The sequence below is a fragment of the Citrus clementina genome, unplaced genomic scaffold (genome assembly GCF_000493195.1).
Source record: "Citrus clementina cultivar Clemenules unplaced genomic scaffold, Citrus_clementina_v1.0 scaffold_6, whole genome shotgun sequence".
NCBI classification, from domain to species: Eukaryota; Viridiplantae; Streptophyta; class Magnoliopsida; order Sapindales; family Rutaceae; genus Citrus; species Citrus x clementina.
Window position 1 is genome coordinate 7,544,075 of NW_006262139.1, and position 21,610 is coordinate 7,565,684.

The following is a 21,610-nucleotide window of genomic DNA, read 5'->3' on the forward strand; positions in this document are numbered from 1 at the left end:
TACTTCGATCATGAAGACTGGATTCTGGATAGGCATTGCTGATTTGTTATCAACACAGTCTCGGTGGCTCTTTTTGTGCCAAACTGAGCTCCTTCAGTAAATTTCTAAGCCAAATTGCATGACAAACACTTAATGTGGCAGCTACATATTCAGCTTCACAGGTGGATAGCGTGACAATTTGTTGCTTCTTTGACATCCATGTGAAAGCAGTATCTCCCATGAAGAACACAAATCTTGTTGTGCTCTTTCAATCATCTACATCTCCACCCCAATCACTATCGCTATATCCAATAAGCTTGTAGTCATTAGAAAATGAGTATAACAAGCCGAAATTAATTGTACCTTTGATGTAGCGAAGGATTCTTTTTGCAGCTTTAAAATGGGTGGTCTTTGGATTCTCCATGTATCGGCTCACAAGTCCAACAACATAAAGGATATCTGGTCTTGTGCATGTCAAATAACGTAAGCTTCCAACCAAACTTTTAAAGAATGTTGGATCTATATCTTCGCCTTCATCATATTTGGATAACTTGACTCCGCATTCCACTGGCGTGCTTATAGGCTTGCAATAATTCATCTTGAACCTTTTGAGAATCTCCTTTGCATAGCTTTCTTGGGAGATAAATATGCCTTCTTCCTTTTGGTTGACTTCAATGTCGAGGTAATATGCCATCAGTCCGATGTCAGTCATCTCGAACTCTTTGATCATCACTCTCTTGAACTCTTCAAACAAGCTTGGATTACTTCCAGTGAAGATGAGATCATCCACATACAGGCACACAATCAAAATATCTCCATCTTTTTCTTTGACATAGAGAGCATGTTCATATGGGCATTTGGTGAAGCCTTTCTCTTGAAAATACTTGTCAATTCTGCTATTCCATGCCCTTGGTGCTTGCTTTAACTCGTAAAGAGCTTTCTTCAATCTCAAAACTTTATCTTCATGTCCTTTCACCACATAGCCTAATGGTTGTTCGATATAAACTTCTTCTTCAAGGAATCCATTCAAGAAAGCAGACTTTACATCCATTTGAAAAATCTTCCATTTGTTCTGAGCAGCCAAAGAAATAATAAGTCTAATAGTTTCAAGTCGAGCTACAGGAGCAAATACCTCGTCATAGTCTATGCCAGCCTTTTGACTATAGCCTTTTGTAACTAGCCTCGCCTTATGCCTTTCAATTTCTCCCTTCGCATTTCTTTTTGTTTTATACACCTATTTGACACTGATCGCCTTGTCACCTTTTGGAAGAGTAGTAAGCTCCCAAGTATCATTCTTCACAATGGCTTTGATTTCTTCATCCATTGCAATTCTCCACTTCTCATCTAGTGCAGCTTCTTGGAAGTTGACTGGCTTACAATCAGCAAAGAGGCAAAAGAGAGTGAGATTATCATGTCTCTCAGTTACCTCATAGAGATCTTGAAGACTCATTGTACGTTCTTTGGTTCTTTCATTTAAGAAAGATGGCGGTGAATCTCCGCATGTGGTTGATGCTGGTGAGATAGGTGGAGTGGCAGACTCTTGTTGTTCATCTGCTTGTTTTATCTGTGTATGATCATCTTCTTCAATGGGAAAGAAGTTAAAGTCATCCACACCAGAGCCAAAATCCCATTCTCCTTCTTTATCAAAAACTACATCTCGACTGATCATGATCTTCCCATTGTTTGGATTGTAAAGCTTGTATCCTTTAGAGTTGTTGTCGTAGCCGATGAAGATGAACTTCTCACTTTTGTCATCCAGCTTGGCTCTATTTTCGTCTGGTACATGTACATGGGCAATGCTTCCGAAAACTCTTAGATGGGTGATGTCGGGTTTTCTTCCACTCTAAGCTTCTTGTGGCGTCTTGCCCCACACGCTTCTTATTGGAGATCGATTGGATAAGTAGACTGCACATGCAACAGCTTCAGCCCAAAATTCTTTAGGTAGCCTCTTACTCTTAAGCATGCTTCTTGCCATATCGAGGATGGTTCTGTTCTTCCTTTCTGCAACACCATTTTGTTGGGGGGATCTTGGAACTGTCAAAGGACGTTGAATTCCATTTGCTTCACAAAACTCTAAAAATTCTTTGGAAGTGAACTCTCCACCTCGATCAGATCTCATGGCTTTAATCTGGTATTCACTTTCTTTTTCAACTGCAGCTTTAAACTTTTTGAAAGCTTCAAAGACTTCTGATTTTTGCTTCAAAAAATACACCCAAGTTTTTCTTGAAAAATCATCTATGAAGAGAATGAAATAGTTACTTTTACCAAGAGAGTTTGGCTTGAATGGACCGCACACATCAGTATGAATGAGCTCGAGTGGCTTCTGAGCTCTTGAGTTTGACTTCTTTGGAAAGCTCTTTCTGAACTGCTTGCCAAGTAAATATCCTTCACAAAGTTGATCAGGGTGATTGATGTATGGTAAGCCTTTCACCATGTTCTTCTTAGATAGTAGCTCCAATCCTCCAAAGTTGAGATGCCCATATCGAAGATGCCAAGTCCAGGATTGATCTTTGTGACAGGCTTTGAGACATTTTGCAACATCATTTTGAATATTTAATGGAAACATTCTATTCTTCGACATTTTCACCTTTGTAATTAGATTTCCTTTGTCATCTCTTAGGAAAAGACTATAATCTTTTAAGTGAATATCATAGCCTTTTTCTAAAAGTTGACCTAAACTAAGAATATTGCTTTTCATATTGGGCACATAGTAAACATTCGAAATTATTTGGTGGCTACCATCTTTTACATGAAAAAGAATGTTACCTCTACCCTTCACTGGTACTTTTGAATCATCTCCAAAAGCAACACTGCCATTCACAGATTCACTTAGTTGTATGAACATGCTTCTGTTTCCACTCATATGATTGCTAGCACCTGTGTCAAGATACCATGTATTTTCTTGACCTCCACTTGTGTCATTGCGTGCTAGTAAAACTATGCCATCTTCAAAATTTTTCTCTTCAGCATAGTTCACTCTCTCATCAATTCTGGTGCTTGGAGCTCTGCATTCTGAAGCATAATGCCCAAACTTTTGACAATTATAGCATTGTACTTGGGATTTGTCATACCTCAATCTTAGATTGCCTCTGCCTCATCCTCTGGTTGAGCTTTCTCTTTTAGCATAATTGGAGTTGTTGTTGTTGAAATTCGAACCTGGTCCATGACCACGACCTCTACCTCGGACATAGTGCCTTCTCTCGTTGTCGGAGCTTTCTTCTCTTTTCTTTAGATTGACTTCCATCTTGAGAAGTTGTTCTTCGATTCCTTGCTTCTTTTTTTGTTTTTCTTCATAGGCTTGCAACCTTCCTTGAAGTTGCTCGATCGTCATATCCTTCAGATCTCTTGTTTCTTCAATTGTCACAACAATATGGTCAAACTTCGAGTCTACTGATCGACGTATCTTTTCAATGATCCTTACCTCTTTTAACTCCTCGCCATTTCTTTTTAATCCATTGGAAATGGTCACAACCCGAGTAAAGTAGTCAGAAATTGACTCCGATGCCTTCATGTGTAAGGACTCAAATTCTCCTCGTAATGTTTGGAGACGAACCTTCTTAACTTGCTCCGCTCCTTTGTAAGAGGTCTCTAGTTTCTCCCATACTTCTTTTGAGGAGGTTGTACCAGCAATCTTTTCAAAAGCATCTTCATCTAATGATTGAAAGATAAGATACTTTGCTTTATTCTCTTTCTTCTTCAAATCTTTTAAATTCTCCTTATGCGCCGCAGTTAAAGTAGCTTCATTTTCTGGCACAATAAAGCCTTTCTCCACAACATCCCATACGTCATGTGCACCCAATAGAGCCTTCATTTTAATACTCCAATTGTCAAACTTACTTCCCTTTAATTGTGGAACTTGAAATGACATCATACCACCGTTTGCCATAACTCACAAATTGAGTGAGAATTTGGAGATTCTGAAAGTACAGATGGATCTGGCACGTCGAAAAATCTTGGGAAGGACTCGAGTCAACTTTTGGTCAACGGTCAAGGGTCAACACTAGTCAACGGTCAACGTCGGTCAACGGTCAACACCGGCTTGGTAGTCTTGGTTCGGTCCAGATTGGTTCAGCTCGAGTTGGCTCGATTCGACTTGATTCGGTTCAGCTCGGCTAGGCTTGGTTCAGTTCGGCTCAGCTTGGTTCAACTCAGTGAGTCGACTCGGCTTCAGGACAGAAAACTTCCGGCGGCAAGTGTCGGCGCGTCCACTCTCGGATCGAGATGATTTTTTTGGCGTCACGTTCCTCTCGTCGAGATCTTCGATTTGATATGCTATATGACTATATATAGCATTAAACACTAGCTCTGATACCACTTTGTTGGAGAATTAACAAATAAAACACACAAAAACACACTATTTTATTTCTTCAACAACACTCCTCACCAATTACAACTCTTATTTTTCACTCTCTACACCTTAGAGATTTTGCTACTTCACTTGATGTTTTTAAACCAAAGGGGAGAGGGGGTATTTATACATGAAACAAACTAATCACAATCATTCATTTATTCAACTAATAAACAAATCCTCACCATCCATTAAAACCTACCACTCACCTACTTCACCAACCACACCTAACACACCTAACACAAATAATTTAAACCTCACCAACCATACCTACTCATGGAACCTTCCATGAGTTGGGCTTGATTTATTCATCTTGGATCAAGTTTATGATCCAACAGATACAAACTTTGGATTGATTTTGTGAACCCTAAAAATTTAAGGAGAGCGAAGATAAGGAATAAGATAATGAGATATATTTTATTTTATTTTTGGATTTATGTAGTCAATGAAGGATTTGATACAAATTGTGGTTAGTGATCAAAATCTTTGGTGAATCTTATTTTGAAACAAGGAGCTGGGTTTTTATTTTTTATTTTTTTATTTTATTACTTATGGTGCAAATTTAAAAATGCCCTTGAATTCAAGGGTAAAATGATCAGTTTAATTAGAGTATGTTAAATATTCTAACAATATTAATGTTTTGATGAATAGTTAATACAAATTGCAAACTTAGGGTAGAAAATTAAAAAAAAAATTCAAACTTTTATAGTATTTTTAATAAAAGGGAAAAATCAAGGTGGATAACTAATAATTTTTCTTTAGAGAATAAGTAGTTCCTTTTTATAGGATTTAAAGGATTACTACTCTTACTAGAAATATTTTACTAATTACTATATGTTAGTTTCACTATTTATTGACATTAGTTTTCTGTGCAGGTAAGCAGTTTCCAACTAGTGAGAAACAATAGGTTTATTTAGTGATTTGAGTGTGGCGAAATACTCATTAGACCTTATATTTTTGGCTTAGTATCCGTTTAATCTCTATATTTTATAAAAATCTCAAGACACCTTTATTGCTAAATATGTGATACTCATGCCCATATTTCTTTTCTTTTACAATAATACACTTACTAAAATTTTATAGACATACATTAGTTTATCTATAAAAATGTTTATTAACGAATTAATCCAATAATTACTTATTAGCAAATTAACCAATCATAGTTAGTATGAAAGAATTGGTATTTCTCATACCCTTGCAACAATCTTGTTAATAATTACTTAAATAAAAAAAAGTAATTTTCCAAATTAACCATAAAACTAAAATAATAACAAAACATTTACATTTATTTTTATAATATTTGTAGGGTTAATTTTTTAATTAACCTTTTTATAGATAAATTAATTAATGTCTCCAAAAATATTGTTCCAAGTGTATTATTATAAAAGTAAAGAAAAAGTAGGGGCATGGCTACAAGATATTTAACAACAAGAATGTCCTGAGGCATTTTTTAAAATATGATAATTAAACGGCCACTAATCCTAAAATATAGGAACTAAATAAGCATGTCTTTTGATTGTTATTAGTTTTTTGGCTATGCAAAAAAAAAAAAGTATATATATTAGAGTGTGATTGTAATCATTTTCTCATGGTGAATTTTTTTCTCCTCGTCATCTTTTGCAACCATAGTTTTTCTCCAATATAAGAGTTTCCACGTAAATTCTTGTGTTATGTGATTTTTTTTTCCATATATCTGTTTGGTTGATTTTATTCTCCATACGTATTTTCTGTTATTACTTGCTTTATATTTTTACCAATGAGATCTTAGGAGGAATTAAAAATTTCAACAAACCTTTCTGTTGGGGTAAAATTTTATTTAGTCCATATATTTTGAAGTTAATGCTTGTTTAGTTTTTGTATTTTTAAAAATACCTCAAAACATTCCTACTATTAAATTATTGCCAGCCATGTCATTACTTTTGTTATTTTTGACTTGTTTTAAAAATATTACACTCTTACAATACTTATTTTTGGACAATAATTAAAATTAAATTAAATTACCAATTTAACCCCAAAAATAAAATAGAAACAAAAAGAATATGTATTAATTTTTGTGGAACACTCTATTGAGGAGTTGATATATTAATTTTTTTTAATGTCCAAAAAAATCAATAACTTAATTTTTTACAATACTAATTTTTTTAGACGAACATGAGCTCCACAAAAATTGATATATGTTCTTTTTGTTTCTATTTTATTTTTGGGATTAAATTATTACTTTAATTTTTTTATTAATTAAAAAAAGAAATATTATTGTAAGAGGATAATATTGTAAAAAAAAGCCAAAATGAACAGAAAATAATGGCAGTGATATTAATAATTTAACTCCAGGGTGGTTTTGAGGTACTTTTAAAAATACAAGAATTAAAAGGACACTAACCTTGTAATATAGGAACTAAACGAAATTTTTTCCTTTTCTATTGATTAATATATATGCAAATTAATTAAAATAGTTAATTATCCTCAAAAGTTAAAATTGTGGATGTTAATTGTTAACTCAATTGTTAAAAGCTTTTATTTTGATACCGAAAGTCTAGGGTTCAAACCTCATTCATCAAGTTAGGAAGGGGTTTGGTTTTGTTCTTGCAATGTCTAGCTAGTTGTTTGAGGTGGAAATTTCACCAAGCCATGTGTCATAAGAACGAGCTTCTTTTAGAATAGGGCTTGAATATAAATTTGGACTAAATGGTTTGTAATCCCCTGATCCTATTGTGTGGTTTGAAAAGTAAAGTCTGAAAGCGTATTCAGGCATTGATATGGCCCAAATAAGCTCTTGTCATAATTTTGATTTTGGCTTAAGTAGTCATAGATGCTATGAAATTGTATATCAGGAAAGTTTCCAAGAAAGATTGGAGGGGTCACAACGGTCCCACTTAAAACCTAGACTCCTTAGGCTCTCATCGTCTTGGCGACATAAATTTCCTAGACATGTACAAAACCATACGGTTACTCCACTCTGGCCTCCGACCGATCCTGCTGCGAATAGTATTGTACACGTGAATAATACCGTATACATAAATAGTATCATAATATCTCTACTTTAAATAATCACAACCAATGGTTATGATATTATTGTTACTGAATTGACATGTGAAGTAGGTACACAACTAGAATGAAATTGAGAAATAAATATCACATAGGAGACACATGAATTTATATGGTTCGGCTTTTAACCTACGTCTACGGGAGAAGATGCAAGAAGATATTTTATTAGCTGAACAGAATTACAAGTATTATACTATTTTATCTCACAGCCCAAAACCCCAATACACCTAAACTCTCAAATTACTAAATTAAGAACTTGACATTCTAAAAAAAAAAAAAAAAACTCTCTCAATTGATGTTCTTTTCACACAACCTTCTTATGCCTTCTCCATCCCCTTAACTCACCTATTTATAAGGCAACCCAAGTCAAAAATATCAAACTTGATTGGCTTTAAAATAATAATTTTATTTGTATAAATTAATTTATTTTGTTTTAAAAAAATGGTGGGCTTTAAAGTGATAATTTTTTTGTTAAAATCAAAATTTTTTAATAAAATAATGTGTTTTATCAAAATTGGTTGGAAATATTTTTTGTCACCATTTTACTATATTTAGGTTGTAAGAATTGGCACTGCCGCTCAATGTTCTAAATAACTAGTTTGACTAAACTCCACATTTTTCTCACATGTTTCCATTGGACAATGCTGACACAACTTAAAAGTAAATTTTAACTCCCAAGTATAAGAGTGTCTTGTTGTATTGTAACTCGGTGAGTCCGAGGTCGATCCACAGAGAAAAGATTTAATTAGTTTATTTTATTTTATCTAAAAATTGAAATTAAAACTTGAATATAAACAACTTAATTTAAATGAAACTATGGAATTGAACTAGTTAGGGTTATGGATCCACTCTTAGAAATAAATAAAACTTAATAAATTCTTTTTGCCAATTTGTTTTAGATTTATTACCCAAAAGATTAATTATAAAAATTATTATTATTTTCCCTTTAAATTTATGATGGATTAAGTATTTATTGTGCCAAAATTTAATTTGTCTACAATAAGTCAAAATACCATTTCACCATGCCTTATATTAAGATCTTAAGAATTTATTGTGCCAAATTCATTTGTTTGTCTACAATAAATCAAATTTTCAAAATATAAAACATGTATAAAATTAAATAGAAAATAATTTAATTTATAAAATTAAACATAGAATTTGATTAAATCATATTTATTTCTTAAGAGTTTCACCTTCCCCTAACTAATATTATTTAGTTAAGCATAATTAAAATAAAAAGAAGTAGTAAAATTGAATTACTTATAATTAAAAGAAATAAAAACAACTAAAATTGGAAATAAAACTAATTTTATTAATGAAAATAATTATACAAAATATTAAAAACACACCTGGAAATCAAGATTACAAGGAGATTGAGAGAATTTGAGAAGAAGAGAGTTGTAGAGAGATGATTAAAACATAAAAATGAGGCCCTATTTATAGAAAAATAAATTCATAATCCAGTGCTTTGCGGTCCATTATAGGCTTCATGCATGTGCTCCTCACAACCCTTAGATCAAGATCCAATGGCTGGTCAAACTTCAAAAGTCAACATCACACATGGCATCATTTGACTCGTCCGATTTGCCCAAAAAACAGTTGAGATTTGGCGGGTTGATGGGTGGATCGGGTCGACCCGAATACAAAGATTCGGATCCTCCAACTTGCTTCACCAACCATTGCCACGTGGCACAATCATGGCCATTGAATCATGAACGGTTGAGATTTAGTCAAGATTGCCAGTTATCCCATGCACTCATATCTATTGTAAGCTCATTTCATCATCCAATCAGTGCTCGGTCAACAGGAAAAGTCAACTTTTTTTACACAAGCCCAATTTTAAGCCGATCTTGATTGATCTTAAGGTTTTCGGACCTCCGGAATCTAAATTTGACCTCCGTTTATCTGTTTGGAGTCTCGAAGTACGTGAAATTAATATTTTTCCTAATAAACACATAAAAATACACAAAATTAAATATATTTAAAACATAATTCATAATTCATAATATATTACATAAACACAAATATAAATTATAACATAAGCATAAAATAACATATTATCGCTTGATAATTAAATAATTTTTAATACTAATCAAATGCCCGACGCGAACTCTGAGATGCATATAGCACATCACATGCTCGAGCCTAATGGGCTGAATTGGGTCATTGGGCCTAATTTCGATTTTTAGGTAATAACATTAGGCCCCTTTGATTATGTGAGATGTGTAGCCGTAGGTGAGCATATTGCATAATCAAATTACCTGCCTAAAAATCATATCGAAATCCAAAAGAAAATATGGTTAGTTTAAAGCCTAATAAAGATATGTTATCAATCGTGCATGTTCATTGAATAGCCATCATGCTGCTTATTTTCTACTCTTGAAGGAATATAGTGAAAGATCTCTTACATTTTCCTTGAATTTTGAGATAACATCAAAATCTTACCTAATCCATTGAACACAAGGAAAACTTCTCATGCAAGCACTGTATAAGTCTTTCAAAGATTTTTCAGCAAAGGAATATGCTTTTTCAGAACTCTTCTGTCTCTTATAAGTATTGATAGTCAAGTGTCTAATCTTGCTTTTTCTTAAAGAAAAAGAATGTAATAGTAGAACCATCAATTATGTATATAAGAAATGTGTTGCATAGTTCATCAGCATAAACCTTTCAAAGAGCTCAGTTCAAATTTTAAAACTTCTACGTTTCATTCCAAGGTCGTAATGGCAGAATTCCTAGCTCGCCAGCTTAAAAATATTTGTGTGTTTTGTGAAAATGACTTAGAAAATCTTCTAGATTTTATTAATACTGCCAGAGAGCTTGGAAGGGTGATAGGCCAATGAAAAATATGTTCAATGTATAAAAGCGGTGATGTTGGGTTTATGGGATTCATTTAAGAACCTATAGCCACAAGTGGAAATGAGATTGTTTCTAATACAGGTGCCAAACATCTTGAATTGAATAATCGTGTTCATGCTTTTATCGCTTTGCCAGGTAGATTTAAAACCATAGAGAAAATCTTCACCATTGCTTCATGGTCACAACAAAACAGGTATCAGAAACCTATCGGTTTGCTGAATGTAAACAATTTCTATAACTTGCTATTATTCTTTATCGATGGCACTGTGTTGTAAGGTTTTCTTACTACACTGGCACGAAGAGTCTTTGTTCATGCCAATATTGCCAATGAGTTAATCGATATGTTACAAATCATATCGTCCCGAGCTCATCCCAACCACTGCTCAACTTATACATGATAATGATAAGAGGAAGAAGGATGATGATAAAAAGAAAAAAGATAGTGACAAAAGGAAAATGGACGATGATAAGGGCAATAAAATGATGATAGTAAGGATAAAAGAAAGAAGCACAAAATTTTAGGTTTAAGTCTTCAACTGGGACCTCAAACTCTTTATCATTCTTCCCTCTCTCATTTTTTTCTGCACTAATTCAAATTAGTCAAATAATTATTCCAGTAAAAATTACTTACCGATTATGACATAATGCTATCTTTTCTTTCTTTTTTTAGAGTAATATGAATGATCCTGAATGGTTGAGACAAGAAAATAATTCATAAAGATTTTTAGTGCAAGACACTTACTTCTTTTGGAGGTATGGGCTAAAGTATTTTTTAGCCCCCAATTTTTTTTGTCTAGTGCTATAGGTGTCAATGTGCAAGTGTACAAAACAAGTAATATATTGATAAGTATTCAGATCGTCTTCATAGGGATTAATGTTAACATATATGTTTTCATAATGCTGATTTTGATGATAACAAACAAGATTAAGATTGATAAATCTTTTAAGCTCAAATTATTTTTTATACATTTTAAATCAATCATTATTTTTACATTATAAAGGTTTTATATTTAATGGAAAAATGATTTTATGAAATTGATTGTTTTTATTCTTTTTAAATAAAGCATTATTTTCACATTATAAATGTTTCATATTTAATGGACAAATGATTTTATGAAATTGATTGATTTTATTCTTTTTAAATAAATCATTATTTCACATTATAAATGTTTCATATTTAATGGAAAAATGATTTTATGAAATTGGTTGTTTTTCAAAGTTTATGGTTTAATTGAAAGAATTTTGAAAACTTTGAAATAAACAAGTATTGCTTGAAATTTTGGAGAAGGACTTATTTGAAAAGTGTCATAACATTTTGGGCTATACCATAATTTCAGAAAGTTTTGGGATTAACAAAGCATTACTTAGAAATTCTAAAATTAGACCTATTTGTAAAGTTTTATAACGTTTTGAGCCGTAATATAGTTTTATAAAGTTTTGGGGTCAAACTGTAAATTTGGGAAATATTTCACTGTAGCAATTACTATAGAAAACGACGATCCGACATTTGCAATAAATGGCTCGCTGATATCAAGCAGAAATAAAGTTTAGTCTCTGGACCTAAACGGTGAACCGACAATTTGGATAAACGGCTCACCGATATCTAACAGAACTGAAGATTAGCCTCTGGACCTAAACGGCGATCCGACATCTAGATAACGGCGATCCGACATCTAGATAATGGCGATCCGACATCTAGATAACGGCGATCCGACAATTTGAAAATCAACCCCAACAGTCATATTGACCAGTCAAACGGCGATCCGACATCTAGTTAACGGCGATCCGACAGTGTGCAGAAAGTCAATAACGGCTAGTTTTCAGCTCCAACTATAAATAAGCTCAATCCAATTCAAACAAGAAGTTTTTCCAACGATCATCATTGAGTAAAATATTGAGAATACAACTTTCATTGAGTTTTAAATCCTTGTATTCATCTCATTCATTCACACATTGAGCTTTCACTTGTGATCAAACACATTGTGTGAGAGAGATTCATTTGTAATCTTTTTTGTAAAATCAAGTTAAAAGATTGTAAGTGTTGGGATACACTTGGGTTAAGAGATTGGGGATAATCTCTTGTTGTAAAGGTCCATTGACACCTTGGAAGTCAATTGTAAGCGTTTGAAGCCTTGGGAGGCTAGTTTAGTGAAATCCTCAAGCCCGGTGAGCTTGGAGGCATGGACGTAGGCGGGGTTTGCCGAACCACGTAAAAATCATTGTGTTTGTTTCTCTTCCCTTACTCTTTTAATATTGTGCATGATTGAATTTATTGTTTTCAATTTAATTAAGGCAATAGATTAAATTGTTGTGTGGTTTGCTTAGCTTAATTTTTAAAATCTCAATTCACCTCCCTCTTGGGTTGCCTAGTTAGTGTTTCAATTAATGTTATCAGATTTGCTACAGTAATTTTAACAGTACAATTTTATTCTAAATTAAAATAGGACAATTAATGAAACCAATGAAGTAATTAAAATAAAAATGCAATAAAGAAAATTCTCACATCAAACACAAGGATGTAATTAATGGGAAAAGAGTAGTTGAGTGATTAAACTCACTTAATGATTTTGACTGTTTTTTTAATTAAGATCCTGTTGCTACAACATCTACTATAGCACTAGGCAGAATCCACATACATCCTCAACTGTCGCCTGTTGGATATCTTATACCTTAATGCAACCTAACAACGACCAATTATTACGCTAACATTAGATATAACATTATGCGTTCTAGGTTCCATTTATCTCACAAGGTAAATCTCTATGTCTAGTTCTTTACTAATTTAGATCAAGCATGGCTCTATTCAAATTGAGATTAACTCAACTTGGGAAACCCAATCTAAAATCATGTATTGTCTTAATTTGTTCAACTAAGTCAGACCCTTTTTAGACTCATTATTAGTTACTATCCACTAAATGGGTGGTCAGCTGAAATGAGGAATTGTAATAAGTAAAATTAAGACAAAATGCTATAGAAAATACAAAGCAACACACATATATTAGTCAAATAACCATTAAGCTTGTTTATCACTCAACCACAACAAAGTTTCATTCATGATTTGTGATAAAACAAGAAAATAAATAAATAGATAGAAAACAAGAAAATAAGATAAAAAATTAAAGTTCGCTTGATCTTACGATCTCTCCTTCTCTTTCTCTGTGAATCATCTATTGCAGCTCTCAATTCTTTTTTAATTTTTATTTTCTTGTTGTTTTTCTCTGTTATTTTTTCTTTAATGACGGCCTTTTTTTTTCTTTTAATGTGTGCTTCTTTTATAACTTAAAATTAGGGTACCCAGAAGCGTGTGGCCACATTTCTTCCATTTTTGGAAACCATGGATCGTAATCTTTCAGTTATCGCGCACGAATTTCAGTCTATTATTGCTGCATGATTGTTGCAAAAATGGCTACAACATCTTCATTGTTTCAGACTTGTTTTAATTCCTTTGCAGCCAAGTTCTTTTATCTTCTCTGCAAGTCTGTTGCAGCAGCATTCCATCCATAAAATTTGAACTTTCTGGTCACCTACAATCACACACAATTAAAGCACCAAATGATCTAAAACAAAATCAATTTATTAAAAATAAACTTAATTAGATGCTTATACAATATGTAACTAAAAATACAATAAAAACACATAATTTACTTTCTAAGTATTATTGGTTTGAGTATAAAAGTAGTATGATAACTCTTATTTAATAGAATTATGACTTTATCTATGTTTTGTATGAGCTTGAGCTTAGAATACTTTTTAAATTTTCCTTACAAAGGAAAATTTTAGCTCCTAGTGACATTGCTTAATATATCTTTGGCTTGTCATAATTTCTTACGTAGTATATATCTTGTTAGAGTGATAGTATATATCTAGCTTGCTAGGATTCATCAACCCTTAGATCACATATTTAAGTATGTAAAATTGCCATAGCAGTTCCAGTTCTAGACTTAGGTCTTATTCTGTCCAAAGTGTGTGTGGCACTTTGATCAAGCTCCAGAGTTGCTGCAGCATCACACTGACATCACATATAACTCAAAGATAAAACATAAGTACATTTATATAGAGGGGAACATAAGTAAAAAATAGGTTCAAATTGTGCTACAGCAAAATATTGTTTTGTTTTTATCAGTCAAATACTCTTTAATGTATCATTGATTTTTCATGTGAATGTCTATTACTTGTAATGATGACACCCAATTACTTGACCAAATTGTAATGATTCCTAGCAACTTTGCTAATGACTTCCTTTATAGCTGCATCAACATCCTCTTCCCACTTTAACTCTGACTCCTCTTTTACCAAAATTTTCTCTTTTCCTTTGCTTGTAGGAGTCTCCATTAGAGGTTTCGTCTCATTTTCCTAATTTTTTTCCTGCTCTTCCTTTTTCTCTTCCTCTGCTTCCTGCTCTCCACCTTCAAACTCCTCTATTGCCTTAGCATCATCTAAAATTAAATTGCTACATCAATGACTCAGGAAAATTTGCATCTTTACTCTTCATGTACAGGGCAAACTGGTGCTTTTATGCTTCAAGATGCCGTAAGTAAGTCCAAAATCTTTTATTTTCTTCCATTTGCACTTGGATACATGCCTTCATGACTCCACTAAGTTCCTGAAGCATATTCTCAATCCATGTAGCTTGTTTTTTCTTAGCTGTAGCAAGGCGTTTTGGGTTTCTGCATTTGTAGATTCTCCAATAATGCTCTCAACTATCCTCACTGTAATGGCCTATTCATTCTCCATTCTCCATTCTCCATTCTTCATTCTTTCAATACTTTCCTCAAATTGCACTCCCGAGACCTCACAAATTCCCGTGATAAGGGAAGGGAATAACAATGCAACATATTTATGTTTTTTCATTGCACACTCTTTGATTTATTTTTCAATGATCTTCCCAACATCTATGGCTAAACTCTTGACTATGGCATAAAACAATATGAATCTATCTCAGGAAACAGTGGTAGTGTGGATGGTTGGCATTAATCTATGCCATTTCCCTTTTTTTCTTTTTCTTATCAATGAATAGAAAAAGAAATGTACCCATATTCAATAATGGAATGGGAATATGAGTCCTAACACCACAGTGACTCAAACCGTTCCGTCAGTGTGTGTTGATAGAATGGGTTACCACTCTGTCTATGACCTAAACAACTTTACGTCAATTAAGATACAATCTTTATATTTCCATTATATAGATCTATCTCAGATCAGACTTGAAACTTCATATGTAAATCTTGTAACATTTTACTTTTATGTTAGACTTGTAATTTGCAACAGTGACATATAAATTGAATATATGAAAGCTTAGACTTGCAAGCAATTGCAATCGTTTGTAATCATTTATATTTTTAAATTACCTGCATATATGAGAAAATACACGTTTTACTTTTAATATGCAGCGTTAGACTTGGAATTGAACTTGAAATATTTAGCCTGCAGCTTAAAACATAATAACCAAAAGCATAAGACAAGAAAAAAGAAAAATTCTTCTGGTACCTAGAATATTTTAAGCAGTAGCATCTTTCATCGTTCAACCACAGTCTCTCTAAGTGCTCATCTACTGTTACGCCAAATAAGATTTTTACTGACAGTGTTCAAAGGCAATACAAGTCCTACACCATTCAAACTCAAGAACTCAATCCCTAAATTGACATAAAGAAACCAATTCTTGCCAGTTATACCGCATTTCTAATTTCGATCGACAAGAGCCATTTAAGAAGGAATAAATTGAGTGAATTTTTAGTTCACACACCAAGAATTAATTCATGGACTTGGAATAGGCAGAATTGTTGTATTTAGGCAATGAGCAAAGGTTGATGCAAAATTGGAACTTATTCTTTTTGCTGTTGACATGACATATAGTCCTAGAAAAGAGTGCACTCAAAATTTGCATCTTGGTATTATCATCTTTTTTAGCTGAAATTGAAAAAAGTAATAAGAGCATGTACTTTTATAAATAAAACATATGCATGATCATTAAAATAACTTCAAATTAATTTTTCATGCAATCATATTTAAAAAAATCCAACTCTGCACTAAGGTGTTAGCATGGAAGCATACATATTTTTATTTTTGCTAGAATTTACGTTTATGATGGGTTGGATTGACCCAACATAAAAAATAATTTAGAAGCTTCTTTTAGATAGAATTCCACATGATTGTTGTATGTCTAATTGGAACTGGAGAGTTATAAAGTATTTTGGTCGATTATATCACTCTCATGAACTTATATATAATAAATAAAATGGATGCATGAGAGACATGAGAAAAACCTAAAACTTATTAGAAAATATAGGTAGAGAAAAAGGCAGTGGGCTCTTATAATGTAAAATGACAGGATTTTCTTCTCATGATTATCCTCTCGACTAAATACAAATAGTAAAATTAATAGTGGGATCTTGCAATTTGATATAAGGAGGATTTTCTTTTCATGATTATCCTCTCGACCAAAATACAAATAGTAAAATTGATAGTTTACATGATTTCATTGTGATTCGCTTCCAAATTCGAGAATCAAAAGGTATGCTTTTGGATTTCTCATTAATTATAAATTGAAGATGCACGAAGTTCAACAATTTCTCTTTGAGACCAAAGGCTATTCCTTATTATGTAGCGATATCACTCTTAAGTTTTTCAATTACTTGTAGACTAGTATAAATCTAAAGCCTCATTGAAGATACTGACATTCTGTTTTAATATTTTTTCTCTCCTCTTCTCTTCTTTTTGGCGTGTGTTTCTGTCTCAAGTTAAGGTTTTAGGATGACTTAAGTACTAAGTTTAGCCAAATTTTGTTCTTAATTAAGGCGGCAAGCTACATTAAAGGCGTAACAAAAGGCATTTAAGTTTTCAAGAGATGCTATATACAGAGTATTTAGGACAATCGAACACATGTACTAATTACTTTTTTTGGGGACAAATCAGCAAGCCAAAAATTTTCTTTCTAAACTATAAACATATCTTGAGATTGTAACGCAACACACATGATATGCTTCTGCTCTAGTTTATTTTAAAACTTTATTCCAGATAGAAAGCAGAAAACCACAAAAGTAATTGGTGTCATCAACTTATAGCGATTATTGATTTGTTGTCACTATCAAAATAACACAAGCAAAATATGCTGGCCCCTTATGGATTAAAGTGTCACTTTGGTGTAATAATGGTAAGAATATAATATAACAATAAATAGAAAGGAAAAAAAATATCGATCAGCGCTATTTGCAAAGGTGGGTGGAATAATTGCTGGACCTCATTCCTTATTCTATAGAAGATTGCTGACTAGAAAATACAAACCCTAGTTGTGAAAACAACATAGCATTTGCATGCACTTGATAAAATTAAAACTTATTATGTCATTTCTTTAAGAATCCATAGCATAGAATCACATACATCCACCATGCAAGACAATATAATAATAATAAATAAAAGAAAAACCCTTTAGTTGTTCTTTGATGCATGTATAAATAATCAACATACTATTCTTATTAGTTCATCAACTCAGAAAAGCACTTGAAATTTAATTCTCTCATCATCAATATTCATCAACGTTTTAAAACCCTGAAATTAAGAATGATTGGCTGGGAAGATGTTTACAAAGTAGTAGTGGCCATGGTGCCACTCTACGTTGCTTTAATGTTAGGTTATGGCTCTGTGAAATGGTGGAGAATTTTCACCCTAGAACAGTGTGATGCCATAAACCGACTCGTTTGCTATTTCACACTTCCTCTTTTCACTGTTGAATTCACTGCTCATGTTGATCCTTTCAAATGGAACTACCGATGTATCGCAGCTGATGCTCTATCCAAGCTGATTATAGCAATTGTGTTAGCTTTATGGGCTAAGTGTAGCAGCAAGGGAAGCTATTGTTGGTCTATCACAAGCTTCTCTTTGTGTACTCTAACAAGTTCTCTTGTTGTTGGAGTTCCTTTAGCGAAAGCTATGTATGGCCAAATGGCTGTTGATCTTGTAGTCCAATTTTCTGTAATACAAGCCATCGTATGGCTTCCTGTTCTATTGCTCGTTTTGGAAATTCGAAGGGCAGGAACTACAGATGCCGGCGCCGTTCACGTTGATAAAGATTTAGAGGGGACTATTAATGCTGAGGCAAGTTCAAGGCCAGATTTTTGGTATTTGATGAAGCTTGTGTGGCTGAAAGTTGCCATGAACCCCAATGCATATGCATGTATTTTTGGCATCGCATGGGCTTTTGTGTCAAACAGGTAATATATATATTCATATGTTTCGCAAGATTTTGGTAGCTATTTTGCTGAAAATTACCATAAATTAATTAAGTGAATATTATAACTATATTGCAGGTGGCATTTTGAGATGCCAAGCATCATGGAGGGGTCTATATTGATCATCTCAAGAGCTGGGACTGGCACTGCCATGTTTAGCATGGGTGAGCTTAGCTTTCTATTTTTATATGTACATAATATTTGCACTTCCTGAGTTTACTAAATAATTCAACCGGTAAATTTTTTTGAACTGGTGTATAAGTAAGATAACAACTGCTGCTCGCATCAGAATTGTGTTAAGGGGTTCTAATTTTATGGACCACTTTATTTGGCCCCTCTTAGTGAAAATTGATCATGTGGGTAATTAGTTAGCTAAGATTATGAGATGATTTAATTGCATGTCTTACATGAATTTTGATTTTATGCAGGGATCTTCATGGCTTCACAGGAAAAGTTGATAGCATGTGGAACTAGCTTGACTATTTTCGGAATGGTATTAAAGTTCATAGCAGGACCAGCAGCAATGGCTATTGGTGCTATTGCTATGGGCTTGCATGGTGATGTTTTACGTGTTGCCATTATTCAGGTAATTAAGTAAAAAAAATTTATATACTTTGTTTTATAAAATCACATCAAGTGCACCAATTTGGCTGCGTATAATGTATTTTCAAAATGCTGATCCTGACATCTTCCTTGATCTAGGATATTGCTCTATGTTCTATAAGTGTATTATATGACATAAAATTAAAGTCTGTCCAAAACTAGAAACCCCTCTACCAGGAATCATTATTAAGATCACTACTAAAGAATTGAATAAGGTGCACTTATGGGGCCTTATCTTATGTTAATGCTTAAAGCATATATGCTTTTTTAAGTTGTGTAGAAGACTCGATCAACATTACGTTGGTACAATTATTCATTATTATTTCTTTTTCTTTTTTTTTTCTTTTAATAGCTATTATCAAACAATACCAAAACAATGTTGGTGATTTCGGTGTATGCTTTTCCTGTCTTGACTTTTTTCATGTGTATATATAGTGATTCCTGGATCATTGATTGAGAAATTTATGCTGCAAGATCTAATAGGTAAAAAACATGAAAAAAAAATCCTCCAATTTATGATAATATCTCTGCATCACCTCAAATTTTAATTTTATATTAATCAGCCATTTTTTGTTATCTTGCTAGTCACCATTAAAGAATTTAACATAAAAGACTGTTTTGCTTTTAAAATGAAAAATAGAAAGTAAAATCATCGTTTGTACCTTTTTAACTGAATTTATAGATAAAATCGTCTTTTATCTTAGATTCTTTAATTAATTTAAATTTTTGGAGAAGGTAAGAAATTAAAAAATGATTTAAACTTTACCCACACCTCTAACTTTTAAAATAAATGAAAGTCTAAATTTAGAAGAACATCTATGAAAATATTGTATATATAAGGTCCTCTTGTGAATTATGTTTTTCTGTGTGCCTTAATATTCTTAAAAGGGAGAGGACTTTGGTGAAATTCTAAGCAATTCTTTAACCCTCAAATTAGTTTTTTTAACCGTTATTTTTCCAGAACTCGAACTCAAGTGATAATTAAATAAAACTGCTTGAAAACTACTCAATCATACCCCATTTCGTCTTTTGAATTAAATGTAAAAAACTCTAGAAGAAATAATAGTATCATGTTTCTATCTTTATTAATAACTTAAACTTGTGTTAATTTGGAAAATAATTAATTGGATTTTCTCTATGCTAAATATTTACTTGTTTATATAATGTTGCAGGCAGCACTGCCACAATCCATTACTTCGTTCATATTTGCTAAAGAATATGGACTCCACGCAGATGTGCTTAGCACTGCGTAAGTTGATCACACTCTTTATAATTTCTACCAATTTTTTATTAAAATAAAAACAAATTCAAAAGTACTACTTCATATTAACTTTCAGTAATCTATTTTCTAATTGCTTTTTCTTTTTTGAAAAAACAAATTCAGGGTTATCTTCGGAATGATTGTGTCCCTTCCTTTGACGATCGCTTATTATGCAATTCTGGAGTTTGCACATTAATTTTAACCCTCGCATGGACGCATTTTTGAATCAAAAGGGAGGGAGATAAAACCCAGCAGCTCTTATTTTGTATTTGCTCTTTTTGGTTAATTTCCATTTTTGTTTTCATAGACAGTGGAAATTAAATTGAACTCAATTAGTTCAATATTTGTTATTAATTAATCTCGTATCTGCAAAGTTATGGAACTGTGCCTGTCTCTTGTTTACACTTACAATTACCATATCTTCCATTCATTTAATTACTTCTTCGGCCGATTTATTGCTATAATTTATCAAATGAATGAAGAATCAATGCTGCCACTAAAGTTTTTTAAAATACATGGTTTGATTGTTCTGCATTGAGCTTGTTAATTAGTTTATTGAATTGAACCACACCTATATTTAAGCTTTTCTGCTCGGATTAATTATGGCCTTATGTGGTATTGAGGCTTGATAGCCATGCCTTAAAAGTTATGACAATAAAGTGTTTTTGGTAAATATTAGCTATTATGTCTTGAAAGTTAAGTCGATTTGATTTATCACTTGATAAAAATATTTTTATATCCCTACTATTTTTTTAAATTATTACTTAAAAACTATATTTACTACACATTTTTAACTTTTATTGTATAATTAAATTTTTTCTCACAACAGCTGTAATTTAAAAAATACAAAACCTTAGTACTAAATAATATCGTAGACCAAGAAGATACAAACAAATGATAAGATTAGGAGAACAATGTTGGTTTTTTATGGCATTTTGACAAATATCTGTTCGAAATCGGTCTAATATCTCAAAGATTAGGAGAACGGTCTTGTTTTCCAGTATATTTATAGCGAAGAGCTTAAAGTTTATTGTGAAATCATAAATCTTTTCTCACAAATTAATTTGGTTTCTTCATTTCAATTAGTTTGGCGGTTATTTCGCAAGGATAGCACCTATTATGTGTTATTTCATTAAGGATGGTGATATTTCCACCTGGGGATGGCAATGGGCACCGCCCGCAGCGGGTTTGCCATTACCAAACCCAAACCCGCACAAAATTTGAATTACCAAACCCACCCGCAACCCGCAGCGGGTTTTAACAATTACCAAACCCGCAATAGTACCCGGCGGA

At 32.7% G+C, this 21,610-nt stretch overlaps 1 protein-coding gene across 1 annotated transcript; it reads left to right on the plus strand.

The window, feature by feature from the left end:
* Positions 1-17,725: 17,725 nt before the first annotated feature.
* On the plus strand, positions 17,726-20,566 carry LOC112097268 (auxin efflux carrier component 5). The gene is made up of 5 exons (XM_024182357.1): positions 17,726-18,435; positions 18,532-18,617; positions 18,882-19,039; positions 20,229-20,305; positions 20,441-20,566. The coding sequence occupies exons 1-5, from the start codon at positions 17,786-17,788 to the stop codon at positions 20,511-20,513; spliced, it is 1,044 nt and encodes a 347-aa protein (XP_024038125.1). The 5' UTR covers positions 17,726-17,785; the 3' UTR covers positions 20,514-20,566.
* Positions 20,567-21,610: the final 1,044 nt, after the last annotated feature.

What these genes read in the sequence shown, in the direction of transcription:
- LOC112097268 (XM_024182357.1), top strand. Translation starts at nt 17,786, where the DNA reads ATGATTGGCTGGGAAGATGTTTACAAAGTAGTAGTGGCCATGGTGCCA. An exon ending in TACGTGTTGCCATTATTCAG is followed by an intron (nt 19,040 to 20,228) that starts GTAATTAAGTAA and finishes ATAATGTTGCAG; the next exon opens with GCAGCACTGCCACAATCCAT. An exon ending in GCAGATGTGCTTAGCACTGC is followed by an intron (nt 20,306 to 20,440) that starts GTAAGTTGATCA and finishes AAACAAATTCAG; the next exon opens with GGTTATCTTCGGAATGATTG.